This window comes from Rattus norvegicus, chromosome 13, assembly GCF_036323735.1.
Source record: "Rattus norvegicus strain BN/NHsdMcwi chromosome 13, GRCr8, whole genome shotgun sequence".
Taxonomy (NCBI): Eukaryota; Metazoa; Chordata; class Mammalia; order Rodentia; family Muridae; genus Rattus; species Rattus norvegicus.
Genome location: NC_086031.1, coordinates 66,211,416 through 66,228,204, shown reverse-complemented (window position 1 = coordinate 66,228,204; position 16,789 = coordinate 66,211,416). Strand labels below are relative to the sequence as shown.

Genomic DNA, 16,789 nt, shown 5'->3' with positions numbered 1-16,789 from the left:
CCCTCCCCCCAACCATGAAATTATTTCATGGCTACTTCCTAACTGTAATTTTTGTTACTGTGATGAATCACAATGTAAATATCCGATATGCAACCTCCAAAGGGTTCGAGATCCACAGTTTGAGAGCCACTGATCTAAAGTTTTAACAATGCCAGTTTTGGGGAGTCTTGGGTTTTTTTTTTTTTTTAATACATAAACGGCATTAAAATGGCCAGAAAGATATCTCAGAGGTAAAGCAGCTGTCAGGTAAGCCTGGTGACCTGAGTTCAACCTCTGGAAGTCATGCAAAGGTAAAAGGAGAGAGTCAGCTCTGTGCCTTCTGACCTCAGCATGTGTGCAAGAACACACCCATCCTCACACATCACAGGCAAAATAATAATAATTTTAATGACATAAAAAGAGAAGAACATCTTACGCTGACCACTGATGCCTAGCCTGAATGAGCTTCATCCCTGATTAAAGGCAAATATAATACTTTTACACAAATAGTAAAGGCTACCAGAGGGCATCTTGAGGACAAGTCAGTCTCCGCCCTGCTTATTAATAAATATCTCATCATGGGACGTTACTAGAAGTCCTCTAAGCCATCTGAAAATTAATCCCTTTTAGGGAGCATTAGGGTATTGGTTAATATTCAAAACTGCCACATTTGGAATGAAGTAATTCCATAATACACCTGGCCTTGCTTTACCAGAAGACTGACTGAATTCTAAGAAACAAAGTCCTGTCAAAACATCCACACCAAGGTTTGAGGCGCACAGACCAAACAGCCCTTGTTAAATGATCGGCCTGAAAGTAAGCATGGTTAGAGTGTTACCATTCTAGAAGTACAGCAGCTTCAAACAGATACAAAGTCAGCAAGGCTTAAAATTTATGGACTAGTTATCCATGCCCCAGCAGAGTATACCAAGGGCCAAAGAAAGTTATTGCTTCAACAGCAGCTTTCAAATCTGTTTCACTGTGGCTACTTTATGGTGAGCAGATCGTAAAATGGTATTTAAACTCGACCTTCAAACCTCCAATTGTTTTACTTACAATTAACTCAAAGCATGAGGATATTTATGAGCTAAAGGACAGGCAGAGGGATAAATGCAGGGTTATGGTTTATTTAGGGACCTGAAGCTTCAAAACTGCTGGGGAAATCAGAGCCCCGTGATCTTCGTTTGCTCATGCAGGAACAATTCCAAACTCCGTGCATTTTTCCAAGACTCTTTTCCCTTCTGGAGTGATCAGTACTGTCACGTGAAGCAGAGGCTCATTTTGTCTGGAGGTCCTTTAACTCCTTTCTTCCCTCCCTAGCATACATTACCATGCAAGCCTCCTTCCAAATATAGAAAGAGAAAAAACAATCCAAGAACTCCAGATGTAATGACTGCAATTTTTACTGACTTAAATATGATAATTGCATGGACCTTACTTAGCGATTTTGTGTGTCTATAAAGGTTGTTTTAGAACAAAGAGGCTAACACCTTTTCTTCTTTGAGTATGATACTTGCATCAAAATCACGACAAAGGTCATGACCTTGAGGTGTGTAAACCAGGTGCATAAGGCAGCTCATCTCCCACCTTGCCAGTGGTCCTGATGCTTGCAACTGGCTATGCATCAACTTTAAGTGCTTCTTACTATGCAGTGAAACATCTTATAAACTCCACAAGCACGATTTTGCTCAGAGACCAATGCAAGCCTCGTGTTAATGTTCAGCACTGGGGAAAACAGCAAAGAATAGAATTTCTAAGACTAAGCGGGCTAAGTCTTTAAGTAAAATAACATCCATCTTTTCTCCCTTGTGCAGAGGGCCAAGACCACCACTGAGGGACAAGTGACTTCGTTTATCCCCTAACATTGATGACTCCCTGTCTTGAAGTGAGCAGAAGCAAGAATCTGGAAAAGCAATTATAGCCCTGCCTTTAATCTGCCTTCATATGGCATCCTTTAAAAATGTTTTGAAATGCTGTGACTGACAACAAGTATGGACTTAAGAAACAGATAAATGTATTCCTTTTAAACATCATCTCGTGGTCCAGAAAGGAGCATCAGGAAAATTTTAACTGTTTCTTCTAAAGAGTTACAGTAAAACTTGGAGCTTAATACATACTTTTTTAAATTCACCTTACATCCAGTTCACTGCCCCCATCCCAGTCATCCCCCTCCTGTAATTCTTTCCCACAACCCCCTCCCCCTTCTCCTCTGAGCAGGTGGAGGCCCCCCTGGGTATCCCCAACCCTGGCACATAAAGTCTCTTCGAGGCTAGGCACATCCTCTCCCACTGAAGCCAGACAAGGCAGCCCAGCTAGAAGAACTTATTCCCTGGATAGTTTTCGGAATAGTCCTCCTTCAGTTGTTCGGGACCCACATGGAAACCAAATTACACATCTGCTAGCTATGTGCAGAGAGGCCTAGGTCCAGACTGTGTATGCTCTTTGGCTGGTGGTTCAGTCTTGGAGAACCCTAAGGGTCCAGGTTAGTCTGTTGGTCTTCCTGTGGAGTTCCTATCCCCTTCATGGCCTCAATCCTTCCTCCTATTCTTCCATAAGAGTTCTCAAGTTCCATTCACTGTTTGGCTGTGGGTATCTGCATCTGCCTCAGTCAGATGCTGGGTGGAGCCTCTAAGAGGACAACCATGCCAAACTCCAGTTTGCAAGCATAACAATGTGTGGGCTGCCCACTGTCTCCCTATTTATTCTTTATAGTACTTCAAGCTCTAGCCAGAGCAATAAGGAGGTCAAGTGGATACAAATCGGAAAGGAAGACGTCAAAGTATCGATATATTCGGATGATATGATAGTATAAATAAATAAGTGACTCCCAAAATTCTTCCAGAGAACCCCTACAGCTGATAATTTTTGCAAAGTGACTGATACAAAATTAACTCAAAGAAATCAGTAGACCTCCTTTAATACATACTTTTAAAAGTACTTGGGGGGTTGGGGATTTAGCTCAGTGGTAGACCGCTTACCTAGCAAGTGCAAGGCCCTGAGTTTGGTCCCCAACTCCGGAAAAAAAGAAAAAAAGAAAGAAAGAAAGATAAAAGTACTTGGGAAACCAGGAGTGGGACACTAAATTCACAACTAGCGGAATGTCTGTGGCTGAGGGCAAGATTGGGGTGGGTGGGGTAAGAGCCAAATACAACCAAAGATAAGGAGTCACGACTTCCTGCAGTTTCTGTGCCGCAGAGTTTTGGTTTCTTCTGCCTGCTTCTCTTTACTGAACCATTCTGTATGCCAAGATCTCCTAAGAAGACGTTTCTCCCCATCTATAATTTTAACAACTGTTGCAAAACACGCCAAGCTTCCCCTTTCATTTTCCTCCCTCTGTGGGGAAGGAAGGGAACCATCCCACCTGAAAAGATAAAGATTTCGTCCTTTCTGCTTCTGATGAAATCGCCCTGCAATTGGTGTGAAGTTCGGGAGAAGGTGTGGCCTGCACTGCACTTTACAAAACTAGGCCAATATGACCCGGAGGGAAATTCTGATAGCCCAGGAACTCCCCACCACTACCACTAAGGAAATCTCAAAACTCGAGGGGATATCCCCAGTAACCTCTGAGGGTCACCTTTAGAAATTACTCAGAGCCAAGAACAAGCAAGCAAGAAATCTCCCCAGAAGCGAAAGAACTGATCCTGAGGCTAGAGGGATACAGGGTAAGAGGTGTGGGGGAATTGACAATGTCCTCTCCTGCCACCCTGAGAATACCTGCCTCTCAGTGCCTCCTGACGGGTCCAGCATCATCCTGTCCCCCCGCCGCGCTTGAAACAGGACACCGGTTTCCCTCCCGGAGGCGAGCGCACGTCTAGGAGCCCAACAGTAGCACCAGCTAGCCAGTGCTCCCTCAGAAAACCGGTGTGCAGGTGATCAAGCTAGCCCTGGCTCTACGCCACCCTGCCACCCTGGCCGCCGTACCTCGGATATAGGCGCACTTGCCCTCATCCAGTTGGCTGGAGGCTGAGCCGCCCATGGCCGCGGTGCTGCACCGGAGGCAGAGGACTGACACCAACTGCGCCTGCTGCTTGCAGCTGAAGGTGGATGTGACAGGGAACTGGCTCTGTAATTAAAGGGCCAACTTCCTTGAGAGGCGTCGCCGGCCCGGGCGCCTCCTCCAAGCCCGCGCCCTCGGAAGATGTGTGGGCTGGCCCGGGGGCTGTCTTCCCGCCCTCGCTGCGCCGTTGAGCCACGGGGGCTGTCCTAGGAGCTCCAGGGACAGCTCAGAGTAAAAGGGCTTTCCTCCTCCTCCTCGAGGCTGACTTTTCACCAGTTTCAGGACAGCCCAGACACATGGTGGAGGATTCTCTTCCAGGTGGCTGTAAACTTCCCCCAGCTGGACCGGTACAGTCCCACCAGCTGGAGGTCAGGATCCCATTTCTCTTCCTGTTTGCCAGCACCTGTCTACAGATCACCCCCACCCCTACTGCCATCCCCCGGAATTCCCTTGCAGGGAAGTGTAGGAACCATGGAGAGTCAAACCTTCTTATAACCAAGAAGTTTGATTTGGGAGAAGGGAAGTGAAGGTGAAGCAGAGAAGAGAAATAGAGAAGCTAGAGAAAGCACCAAGATACACTCTAAGGTCTGAACCTGCCTAAGACTCCAGGAAGTCTGTCCTGACACCTTGAGGTTCCAGTCGTCCTACCACACGGTTTCTAATAGGCAAGGACACTGTCTCTTCAGCTTGGCAACCCCAGGCACCAACAGCCTGGGCAGAGGGCTCACCCCGATTTCTTTCTGTATAGTGGCCAAGATTTTAACAATTCCTATCAACTTAGCCAGGCTTTTAAGTCCTCTTTAGAGGACTTTAGGGCTTCTCCCCACCTTCCTCTAAAGATAAGTCACCAGAACTTCCACAGAAATACTTCTCATAGCTTACACATTGAGTCTCTCACACTCTGCATACCAGTTCATCAATAAAATCCTCTCAATGTCCATCAAATTCTTACATTCTTCTCATTTCTCACATTGAGCCTTGCAACAGCCTAATCAGTCTCCAGGCTTCAAAGAAAAAGCCTCAGGGATGGAGGACTTCCCCCTCTCAATTACCAGAGTTCCTGTCCCTGCTCTCTAGGTTCCAGTCCCAGTGACACTCACTCCCCTGCGCCAAGGAGAACCACTTACCCACTTGCTCACTTTTACTCTCTGGCTGCCTCGTCCACTCAACTCTTACAGGCTAACATCTCTGTGCTTGTGAACAGAGTACTGGCATAGCAGTCCGGAAGCTCTGGGTTTGTTTCTCCACACCTCACAAGCAAGGTGTGTCAGTGCAATTCCAGCACTCTGGGGGGTGAATGCAGGAGGAGTGGGAGGCCACCTTGGGCTACATGAAACCCGAATCAAAAAGAAAAAAAGAAAAAAGAAAAGAAAGGAAAGGAAGGAAGAATGGAAGAAAAAAAGGAAAGCTAACATCTCAAAGAGACTTCTTTCAAATCCTTCCTAAACACCAGCCACCCAGCCATTTACTCCCAGGACTCAGGAGGCAGAGGCCGGCAGATCTCTGAGTTCAAGGCCAGCCTGGTCTACTACAGAATGGGTTCCAGGACAGCCAGGACTATACAGAGAAACAGTGTCTCAAAACAACAACAAATATACAAACAAACCGAACAAAAAAGTTTAAGTTTAAGGGCTGCACTCAGTAAAAACCGAGGTCTCAGTGAATACAGAGTGCTTCTGGGTAACCACTCAGTGGTTTATACTGCCCAGTGTCAGACTCCTCGTCAGTATTATAGCTGCTGGGGCTGGCGAGATGTAAGCAGTTCAGAGCACGGGTTACTCTTCCAGATGGCCCAGGTTTGATTCTCAGTCCCCACATGATAGCTCACAACCATTTGTAACTCCAGGGTCAGCGGATCCATCTCCCTCTCCCGGCCTGCTGTGGCACTGCATGCACATTGTAGACAGACATTCTGGCAAAACACCGATGCACATAAAATAAAATCACTTTAAAATCTTCTGGCTGGCTCTTGCAGGATATTTTTTCTGAACGGTACTAATTCCTTTCATTACATAAAGTGATGTAGTTGCACCTCAGAATTCTCTTCTTGCTGTTGAGGAAAACGGATCGGGATATCCTGCCAAAAGTAGTTTTAGTTTGTCATCGCTAGTATAGTTGGAGTTTAGAAATGTGTCTAGTCTGATTTATCCCTCGTCTCTCTTTTGGGCAGTCACAGGTGGAAAGATTTGTATGGAGTAGGATTAACACGTTTATTATCAGCTTTAAACCACTGGCTGTCACGTGACCCGAATCGCTGGCTGTCACGTGACCTGGCCAGGTTGCCTAACTCCCTCCCATCTTGGGCTAGCTGACTTTCCTCACTGTAAAAAAATACTGAGGTTAATCGGCTTACAAGAATTAGTGATTCTTTGGCCCACAGTTCAGAGGCTCAGACAAGACCTTGTGGGCACACTACCTTCCAGCCTGTGTCTGCACAATCTATTATGACGTGGTTTTGTTTTTCATTTTTTTTTTTTTTAGTTCTTTTTTTTCGGAGCTGGGGACCGAACCCAGGGCCTTGCGCTTCCTAGGCAAGCGTTCTACCACTGAGCTAAATCCCCAACCCTTGTTTTTCATTTTTATTATTTATTTATTTATTTATTTATTTATTTATTTATTTATTTGGGTTTTTCCACCCCACGCCTTGGTGAGACAAGGCTTTGCTATGTAACGCAGACTGGCCTGGAACCTATAATCCTCCTGTCCTGCTTCTTTAGTGCTGCTATACATGCCCTGGCACCTTGCTCAACATCATGACAGGACCATGTAGATAGACGGTTTCTGGTCACCTCGCAGCACCTGGGAATCAAAGGGGGGAGGGGCAGGAAGAAATCCTAGTAAATCTTCAAGAACACACTTCCAATGACCTAAGTTCCCTTCACCAGACTCCACTTCGGGAAGGTTCCATCACCCTCTCTAGCTCTACAGATAAGGGCTAAGGTTTCAGTACATGGACATTTGGGGAACATCCCTATGTAGGTTTGTGGTAGTTTGTATGTGCTTGGCCCAGGGAGTGGCACTATTAAGAAGTGTGGCCTTGTTGGAGGATGTCACTGTGTGTGTCACTGTGGGCATGGCATTTATACCCTCAATCCTAGCTGCCTGGAAGCCAGTATCTGCTAACAGTCTTCAGATAAGAATGTAGAACTCTCAGCTCATCCTGAACCATGCCTTTCTGGATGCTGCCATGCTCCTGCCTTGATGATAATGCACTGAACCTCTGGACCTGTAAGCCAGCCCCAATTAAACCTTGTCTTTTAAGAGTTGCCTTGGTCGGGGGTTGGGGATTTAGCTCAGTGGTAGAGCGCTTGCCTAGGAGGCGCAAGGCCCTGGGTTCGGTCCCCAGCTCCGAAAAAAAGAACCAAAAAAAAAAAAAAAAAAAAGAGTTGCCTTGGTCATGGTGTCTGTTCACAGCAGTGAAACCCTGACTAAGACAGTGTTTCTTCATCAGTTATGTGGAGGGAGTTTTAGGTGCTTTATGGACTGTTGTCAAAATCAAGTTTCCTCAGGTCTTGAAGCACTTACACAGGATCACATAAGGAGGCCGTGGGTAGACACTGAGTTATTATCAGCAGGAGAAAGACTGGAAATAAAGGGAGTTTCTAGAATTTTAATTGACCCTTCAAATCCTTCATGCTATATCAAGAAAAAACAGGCGCCCTGAGTCTCCAAGCAACTCAAAAACTTTATGAACTCAATTCACACAACTCGAACCAACTAGTTTAGACATCTGTGAAAACATTGGTTTCTACCTGCATCAACACATTTTACTTTGAAATAGTCCCCCTTTTTTTTCCTTTTCTTTTCTGAGACAGTGTTTTTCTGTGTAGCCTTGGCTGACCTCGAACTCACTTTGTAGGCCAGGTTGGCCTTGAACTCAGAGATCCATCTTCCTCTGCCCCCCACATGCTGGGATTAAAAGCCCAGCAACTTTGAAATATTCTTAAGACTACTTTTTTTCAGATCAGTATCACAACCAAAAAATATATATAACCCACATATAATCCACATACCATAAAAATCACTCATTTGGATAATCTTTTTAGAGAAGAAAATTTTTAATACAGATTAATACTCTTGGTTGGTTGGTTTTTGTTTTTTCAGACAGAACTTCTTGATATTGCTCTGGCCACCCTAGAACTTTCTCTGTAGACCAGGCTGGCCTTGAACTCAGAGATCTTCCTGCCTCTGCCTCCTGATTAAAGTGCTGTGATTAAAGGCAGGAGTGACCATCTCCCAGCCTATATTTAATGCTCTTAAAACTTGTGTGTTTGGGGCCTTCCTTGCATCTCGTAGAACTATGAATTCCTATGTTCCATTTGAGATAGAGGCTTCTTGGACATTTCGTTGCTTGCACAGAGAAATTGTTTGTATTTCTTCAAGCGCCTTGCTCTGCCGGGCCAGCCTGGAGCTGGAACTCTGGTTGCAGGATGATTGCTAAGAACCTGAGGTGTTACATCAGTGATCCAATTTAATCTTCACAAAGCCACGGAAGGAAGTGCTATTGTTATTTTCGCTGATGAGGATGAGGCTAACAACTGTTCAAAGCAAACGTATAAAACAAACAAAATCAAGATTCTGGACAAAAGAATCAGCACAAGGGATGAACTGTGACTTCAGGTAACCCAGAACACAGATATCCTTACATACACTTCTTAGACTCCTTACTGTCATTCAATGACATCGAGAAATTGAAATGAAAGTTAAAGCTCATCCACCCACAAGCCAGTACCAGTATTTTTACATAAACCCAATTAGCAGCTCAGTCTAAATTCTTACAGATTTATAGATTATGATTGTATATACAGCTGTGATTTATAATTACATGTAAATTCACAATAGTTATTTATCCAAGTGAGATGGTGTTTTAATATATTCTGGAACCTGTCATAATTTTATCCCCAATATTCCTACTGAAACTGATATCGAGGTCCAGATGAGTGATGTCTCACTGTATGTAAACGGAACTTTAATCAGTCACCAGCAATGTGTGCTTGCCTGTTTCCCTTCCGCCTCGATCCCATTACAGATTTTCATGGTATTTATTACTATTTTATCAGTCATTAGTCTGATATTTCAATACTTGTCAATTTGAACATCTAAATAAGGATGGTATTCTGTTGTCCAAACTCCTGAGGCAGAGGCCACTTTTCTAGCCATCCATGTGCCCTCTTTGGAATTTAGCATTAATCCTCTGGCTGTGACATATACTCCCAATTAAGCACATTGCTCTTATCAAAACATATTTCCCTGTGCTTTTTCTTGAGTTTTCTCCTTTGAATACTGGGCTCACCATATACAGGTAAGTCAGACAATTGTGGTTCTGATTTTGTGTTTTCATGGTGTGTGTGTGTGTGTGTGTGTGTGTGTGTGTGTATGTGTGTGTATGTGTGTGTTTCTCATGCTTTTGTTTGTTTTATTATTGTTTTTGTTTTATTTCTTTGTTTTATTTGCTTGTTTTCTATATATAGAGAGGAACATGTTGTAGAGTTGGAAGATTAAAAGGGGGAATCTAGGAGATGAGGGAGGGGAACCACAATCAAAACATATTGTACTTTAAAAAAACTTATTTTCAATTTTAAAAAAAAGTATGCACTATGCCCAACACAAATCCAGCTTCCTAAGGTCTGTATTTTAGACCTTTAAACTGAGGGTATATGAAAATTAAATATCATATATAATGTATTTTGCAAATCATGTAGCATATATTCTCTGACTGAAGCCAGTGTGATAACATCCATGAAAAGGTACTCTGGCTATTTTCTTAAATCAGTGTTGATTCTTTCTCAGCATGTGTTTATTACAATACTTGTGTGGCCACCGTCTAAAATTAAAGGGAGGAATTAAATTAGTAGAAGGAAAAAAAGTAAACTTTTTAAAAAATTACTTATATTATTGTGTGTACATGTATGTGTGTGTACACTGGAGTGTGTGTCTGTGTGTGTGTGTGTGTGTGTGTGTGTGTGTGTGCACGCGCACTAGGGCCACAGCACTTACTTGGAGGTCAGGAGAGAACTTAGTGTAGCGTCTTCCCTCCCTCCATCTTTATGTAGATTCCCAAGGGTTAACCTCGGGTCTTCAGGCTTGCATAAGTGCCTTTACCCACTAAACCATCTCACTGAACCATTCAGCCCTATATTCTAATTTTGTATTTGAAATTTTATGTGTATACATAAGTAATATATATAAGAATTTACATAACAACTGTTTGCACAATACAATATAGAAAGCTAAGCTTGCTAAAATATTTTTCAAGAGGGTACAGGCAGAAGGGGACCAACCTCTTATGATGCTTCTATGGATGGGGCTCAGCTGGAGCTCCCAGAGCAAATGAAGTCTGATTTTTAGAAAGATATCAATTGGGTTTTCCTTTTTTTTTGTTTGTTTTTTGTTTTTTGTGAGTGAGTGGTAGCATACACTTTTATTCCTTCACTCGGGAATCAGAGGCAGGTGGATCTCTGTGAGTTCAAAGCCAACCTTGTCTACATAGTGAGATTCAAGCCAGCTAGGGTTACATAGTGAGATCTTGTCTCAGAAAAAGGAAGACGAGTGGGAGGAGGAGGGAAGAAGAAGAAAATGAAAGAGGAGGTGGGGGAAGGAGGGAGGGAGGGAGGAGGAAGGAGAAGTTGAACAACAGCAGAACAAGAACAACAGGAGAGAGAGAGAGAGAGAGAGAGAGAGAGAGAGAGAGAGAGAGAGAAGACACATTATTTTTTAAGAACTCGTTCAATGTGCTTTTCAAATGTGAATCGTAGCACATAAAGGCTTAGAGCTAAAAATAGCAGACCCTAGAACTAGAGACCTTTAAAGGTGCCTAATACATTCTCAGATCGGACAAAGACTAGAGTGGCACAGATTCCTCTGAGAAAGCTACAGCCATATTGCTCTCAAGGTAGCCAGATTCTGCAGGAGGCCAAGCTCTAACCCATCTAGGAGTGGGTCGGGGGAATGGGGAGAGCGCCACCTGCCGGGCTGCCAAAGATGCTCCGTGCACGGGCGGGGCTGCCAGGCAGAGAGAAAAGCACCAGTCCTGTGAGTTTCACCTAGCCCAAGCTAAGGCCGGTTAACAGTCATCCGACACTATCATGGATTTCTTACAAACGTTTCCTTTTCTCAGATCACAAATGAATTACTGTCCTAGAAGAACGTTTCCCGGAGTTCCAGTCAATTATTCAATACTGCAAGCTTGTACAAACTGTGTGTGACTTACGTTTTAATATTAATTTTAATTCATTTTATAAAGAACGGATTCCTGTGCTCTTTAGAGTACAAATCACCAACTCATTAATTCTCCTGGTCAGGTGTCAACCGTCGCTGGAAAGTGGCTTGCCAGGTGTCTGATGTGCCTCCGTGGAGACCTGCGAAGAAGCATTGGTTGGAGAACCTGGAGGACACGTGGAATCAGAGAGGCTGGTTCATCGAGGTGAAGAGGGATGTCGCAGCACGGTGCTGTATAAAATTTCTCCATATGGTGAGTTTAAGATACAGGGTGAGTTTTGCAGTCATGAATGGTGTGTAGAGTGGGAAAGAAACATCCAGATATTTATCATGTCTGCATAAAAAGAAAATACCCAGGCCTGGATGGCATGAATAAGTATACCTGGTTAAAGCCGTCTTCATCCACACTGTTAAATTCTCTCTCCTGTTTTGATAGAGTACTACTTATTTCTCTTGGGCTACACTTGGTAAGACTATCGTGTCAAATAGGATTCTGTTTAATCAGATTGCTTTCCACTTAAAACTTTGTTAGAATCAGCCCACTGCCAGAATGGCATTTGAAGGGGAGGAATGAGTGAGGAACCTTGAGTGTTTACATATGATAATTATGGTAATTTATTCCTAACCCAGACCAATCACAGCCTTGCCCGAGAATATTGCAGTTAAGGAAGACTGGCATGCCCAGAGGGTTGCTATGTGGGTCGGTGATGACTCTTGAGGTGCCAAATGGGTATTTGTCAACCAGAGGGAGAGCCCCTGGTTGAAAGAAAAGAATGTTCTGGTGACATCTCAGTTTTATCCCAGCTTATCCAGCTCTGCAAAATAGTAAATCTGCCTGAGCTTTTGTAGCTTTAGTTTTTGTTTTTGTTTCTTTACTTGGATTAAGCATGTTGGAAGGGGATATCTGTCCTCCCTCCTAGCTTCGAGCATTTTGATAAATGTAGGGCTTAAATAATGTTTATTTGCGAGATTAAAAGTCATTCTACAATCTTATATCCTTATATGTGGTTAGTTAAAACAGATACAAGTGGACATCATTTTTCTGTGACTGACTGGCAGTGTGTTACAAGGGTCAGTTCCCACGGCTTATGGCCATTTATTTCCTTACTGATTTGCCATTTTTTATAGTCCACTTGGAAGGTGATTTTCTTTCATTCAAGACATTTGATTGATTATCAACTGAGTTATACACCGATGCCAGTTTAGAGTTAAAGGTAGCTGGATCAAATTTGGGCAAGAGAATCAGAGTTCTACAAAGCATGACCTACACACACACACACACACACACACACACACCACACATTCACACACACTCACACACACCACACACTCACACACTCACACACACTGACACACACCACACACTCACACACACCGCACACATTCACACACACTCACACACATATGCTCACACTCACACACTCACACACACACCACACACATTCACAAACACACACCACACACATTCACACACCACACACACTCACTCACACACACTCACACACACACACACACTTCCAACTTACTCTCTTACTCCTTTTTAAATTAGATTCAAAAAATGTAATTTTTGAGTTTGAACTAAATCAGATTGGCAGGAACTCCTGACTCCCTAATGGCTATGATTTCCTTTGTGTTACTAAAGTTAAAGCAATATAAGTTATAGCGCTTACTACTAGAATTGTTGGAGATTACTACTAAAAGAGCTATAAAACTTCAATTCAGAGGGCGCCTATATGGAAAAACTAAACAAAGTTTCCGTAAGTATTGGCAAAAGCACCGTGAAAAATCAAAGCAGCGGCCGTCTCCCAGGTCCCCTGTGTTCCCTCACTGCTGGCGCTGATGTCGTTTCTGCTTGTTTGTTTGCACCCTTATCCTGATGATTATTAACTACACCAGGCTTGTGTCTGGCACTCAGTAAAGGTTTGTTGAGTGAGTGTTTTACACTAGACTATAGTGAATGAACATAGAATATAGTGATATAGAACATATTACTATATAGAATATATATGTGGACTATATATGTGATAAATATGTGACTATATAGAATACAAGATATAGTGAGTGAATATTTTACACCATACTATAGACTGGTACAACACTTTATTTTTCTGCAGTTGTTCCAGATTCTAAGCTGGAAGGAATATCAGGTCACTTCTTTTTAAAACTGTGTTATCCTAATATTGAAGGAATTAAGACAAGAAGAAAGGAAATGACTATACAAAACAACGTGCGCATTGACAATTATCCATTGACTGTTATCTAATGCTTTTAAAACACACACACACACACACACACACACACACACACACACACACGGAGATGTATTGAGAAAGAAATCAGAAATCAACTTCAGGCCTCTACATGCATGTACACACACATGTACATACCTGTACACATCCGTACCTACATACATGCAAAATACACATTTGAACACACACTCACATCACACACATGCACACACCAAAAAAAATGATGATGGTGGTGGTGATGATGGTGATGGTGACGGTGATAATGATGAGTGAAGAAGTGAGACAGGAACAAGTGTGACTTGTTTAATAAAAAGAAAAACAGCTGAAGTGCTTCCCCTGCAGTAAAGAAGGGAAGCAGACAATACTGTAACCTGTTATGATCTGTGAGCTGGAAAGGGAGCTAGCATTTAATTACAGAATGTGTTGTGAGACTGTTAAAAAGAATTTGAGGCTGAGCTGGAGAAGTGGCTCTGCTGGCAGAGTGCTGGCTTGGCACATGTCAGGCCCTGGATTCAACTCCCAGCACCACAAATGTGTGTGGTAGTGCAAACCTACAAGCCCAGCACTCAGAAGGTGGAGGGGAGGCAGGGGAACAAGAAGTTCAAAATTATCCTCAGCTACTAACAAGCTCTTGGTCACGCTGGGATATATAAGACCATCTAAAAATAAATTAGTTAATTAAAAAGAGTTCGAGGAGAGAAGCTGTAGGTGACGGTAATCCTGGTTGTTGACTTGACTCCATCTGGAATGAACTACAATCCAGAAGTGGAGGGCTCACCTGTGATCCAGATTTTGAGGCTGGACGACACAGGCTTCTGACCTGAATCTCAACATGGAGATCTTGAGGCATAGCGGCCACGAAAAGCTTAGACCAATACACCTTACAATTTGATTTTCATTGTATTTGTTGTTGCTGCTGCTGTGATAGAGAACAAAGCCAAGGCCTTGGGGGTGCTAAGCAAATGTATTTATTACCATTGAGCTACACCTCTGACCCCTCCTTGTCATTTTTGAAAACTCACTCTGACTACCGAGTCATGGAGAGTGGACCAAGAATGAAGGATGTGCCTGCGTGCTGCTCTAGATTGCGGTTGGTAGAGAACAGACGGCGCGAGACTCACAGAAGGGAAAACAGCTTCGGGAGGAAGAGTCAGCCAGGAAACACCAACTGTTGAGCCAGCTCAGCGTCCGGCACAGAGATGCCAGATACTTGCCAATGACAGGACTCCAGCTTCTAGGGGAGAGCAAGCCAACTGGAGGGAGAGCCTCACAGGGACAGACAGGATGGTATGAGAGGGAGCTGAGGGCCAAATGCTGCTCGTCTCTGCTTGTAAGGCAAAGAGGACGCTGCTTGAAGGAAGATGCAGAAGGTCAAGTGTGATGGTTTGTATATGCTTGGCCACTGCACTATTAGGAGGTGTGGCCTTGTTGAAGTGGGTGTGTCACTGTGAGTATGGGCTTAAGACCCTCCTCCTAGCTGCCTGAAAGTCAGTATTCTGCAGCCTTCAGATGAAGATGTAGAACTCTCAGCTCCTCTTGCACCATGATTGCCTGGCCAATGCCACGCTCCTGCCTTGATGATAACAGACTGAACCTCTGAACCTGCAAGCAGCCCCAGTCAAATGTTCTTTTTAAGAGTTGCTTTGGGGGTTGGGTATTTAGCTCAGTGGTAGAGCGCTTGCCTAGCAAGCGCAAGGCCCTGGGTTCGGTCCCCAGCTCCGAAAAAAAGAAAAAAAAAAAAAAAAAGAGTTGCTTTGGTCATGGTGTCTGTTCACAGCAGTAAAACCCTAAGACATTAAGGAAGGACAAATGCAGTAGAGTAGACGGTATACACACCTGTTTGAAGCACTGTTAAGTGTGCAAGTCACCATATTGTACACCTGTCAGCACTACTCTTCGTTTTCCTCATTGACACAAACAGAAATTTTGTAATCACTAAGCAGCAGCCTGCTGATCCATCCTCCCTCTCCACAACCACTGCTGACTGTGAGCCTACTCTCTGTCATGGTGACTATGTCTAGTCTGAGCTCCTCAGAGAACATCTGAATAGATCTCCTTTTTGTTTCCATTTTATTTCTTGTTTAATTAATTTTAATTATGTGTATATGTGTAGATATGTGCACCTCAGTGTGGATGCTGGTGAAGGCCACAGGAGGGTGGTGGATCCCCCTGGAGCTACAGGTGGTTGTAAGCTCCCTGATGTGGGTGCTGGGAACAGAACTCAGGGAGGAAGGAAGGAAGAACACAAATGAACTGGGAGGCTGAACCTGACAGCTTGAGTGCAGGAGCAGAGAAGATTTAAAAGAACCATCAGGCATCTTGGAATTGGAAACTGCTAGACAAGTACCAACCTGAGAAGCAGAAAGAAAGTTTCATTCACACTGATCAGAAGGTCTGGTGAGCATCAGCTTTGCCCGAACAGTTCAGTTTGGAAATGCAGGGTTTCAAAACCCTGGAATGTTAAAGCCTAGGTAAAATGTGAAGACCCAGGTAACTATTACCTGTGTAACCTGCCATTTTGTACTGTTACTAGAACTTTCTGTGCTTTGATGTTCTTGGAAACCAATCACGATAGAGGTCAATTAGAACCGCTTTGGTCTACAGTTCCATAGTTACCCACAATAAGCTTGGAGTTTAACAACACTTCCTGTAGTGGTGTTTAAGATTTTATGGTTGTTGCTATTATAAGCTGCCCCTGGAATGGACTCTAATGTAAGATAGAGGGTTATACCAATATAAGAAACTATTTGGAATAGAAGTTCTGTTTTGAGTAGGGGTCAAGTAAAATTTAAGTTCTTAAGAACTGACATCCTACTTGGCAGAGAGAGACATGTATGTGGATAACTGACATCCTGGTTGGCAAGCTAACATGTGCATGTTAGGTATGACCGGTTCCCCGCTACAGGTGGCTACCCCAACCAATGGCAGCAGGTTAAGTGTACAACAAAGACATGCTCCTAAGGAAATCCCCTACCCCTCAATCCTGATTGGTGGAATAACTTGGCACAGATATTTGTATATTTTAGGCTTAAAAGACCAGTAATATCTTAACATTATGGTTCAGCTCCCAAGCCTGAATTGTGGCCCTGATCAATCAGTCCTGGGACATACGCTCAATAAACTATCCTTGTCTGACTGAGGTCAGTGTTCACTGAGATCAGTGTTGTGAGGTGACTCCTGGACCCCAACATAGGTTATATGTATAGCACATGTATAAGTGGTCTCTTCTTTCTTTACCATCTAAAGAAGAATGGATAGGAGATGCTGGAGGAACATATCCAAAATAGGTGCCCAAGCAAAGGAAGATGGAGAAGCTGAGGGGCAGGGTCAGTCCACATCACCGAGG

General features: G+C 43.6%; 1 protein-coding gene across 1 annotated transcript in view; it reads right to left on the bottom strand.

Moving 5' to 3' along the window:
* The window catches only part of Niban1 (niban apoptosis regulator 1), a 153,510-nt gene extending 149,524 nt beyond the window's left edge, over window positions 1-3,986 (bottom strand). The window contains 1 exon segment of the mRNA NM_022242.2: window positions 3,901-3,986. Within this exon segment, the coding sequence (NP_071578.2) occupies window positions 3,901-3,955 (55 nt within the window). The 5' untranslated portion in view covers window positions 3,956-3,986.
* Window positions 3,987-16,789: the final 12,803 nt, after the last annotated feature.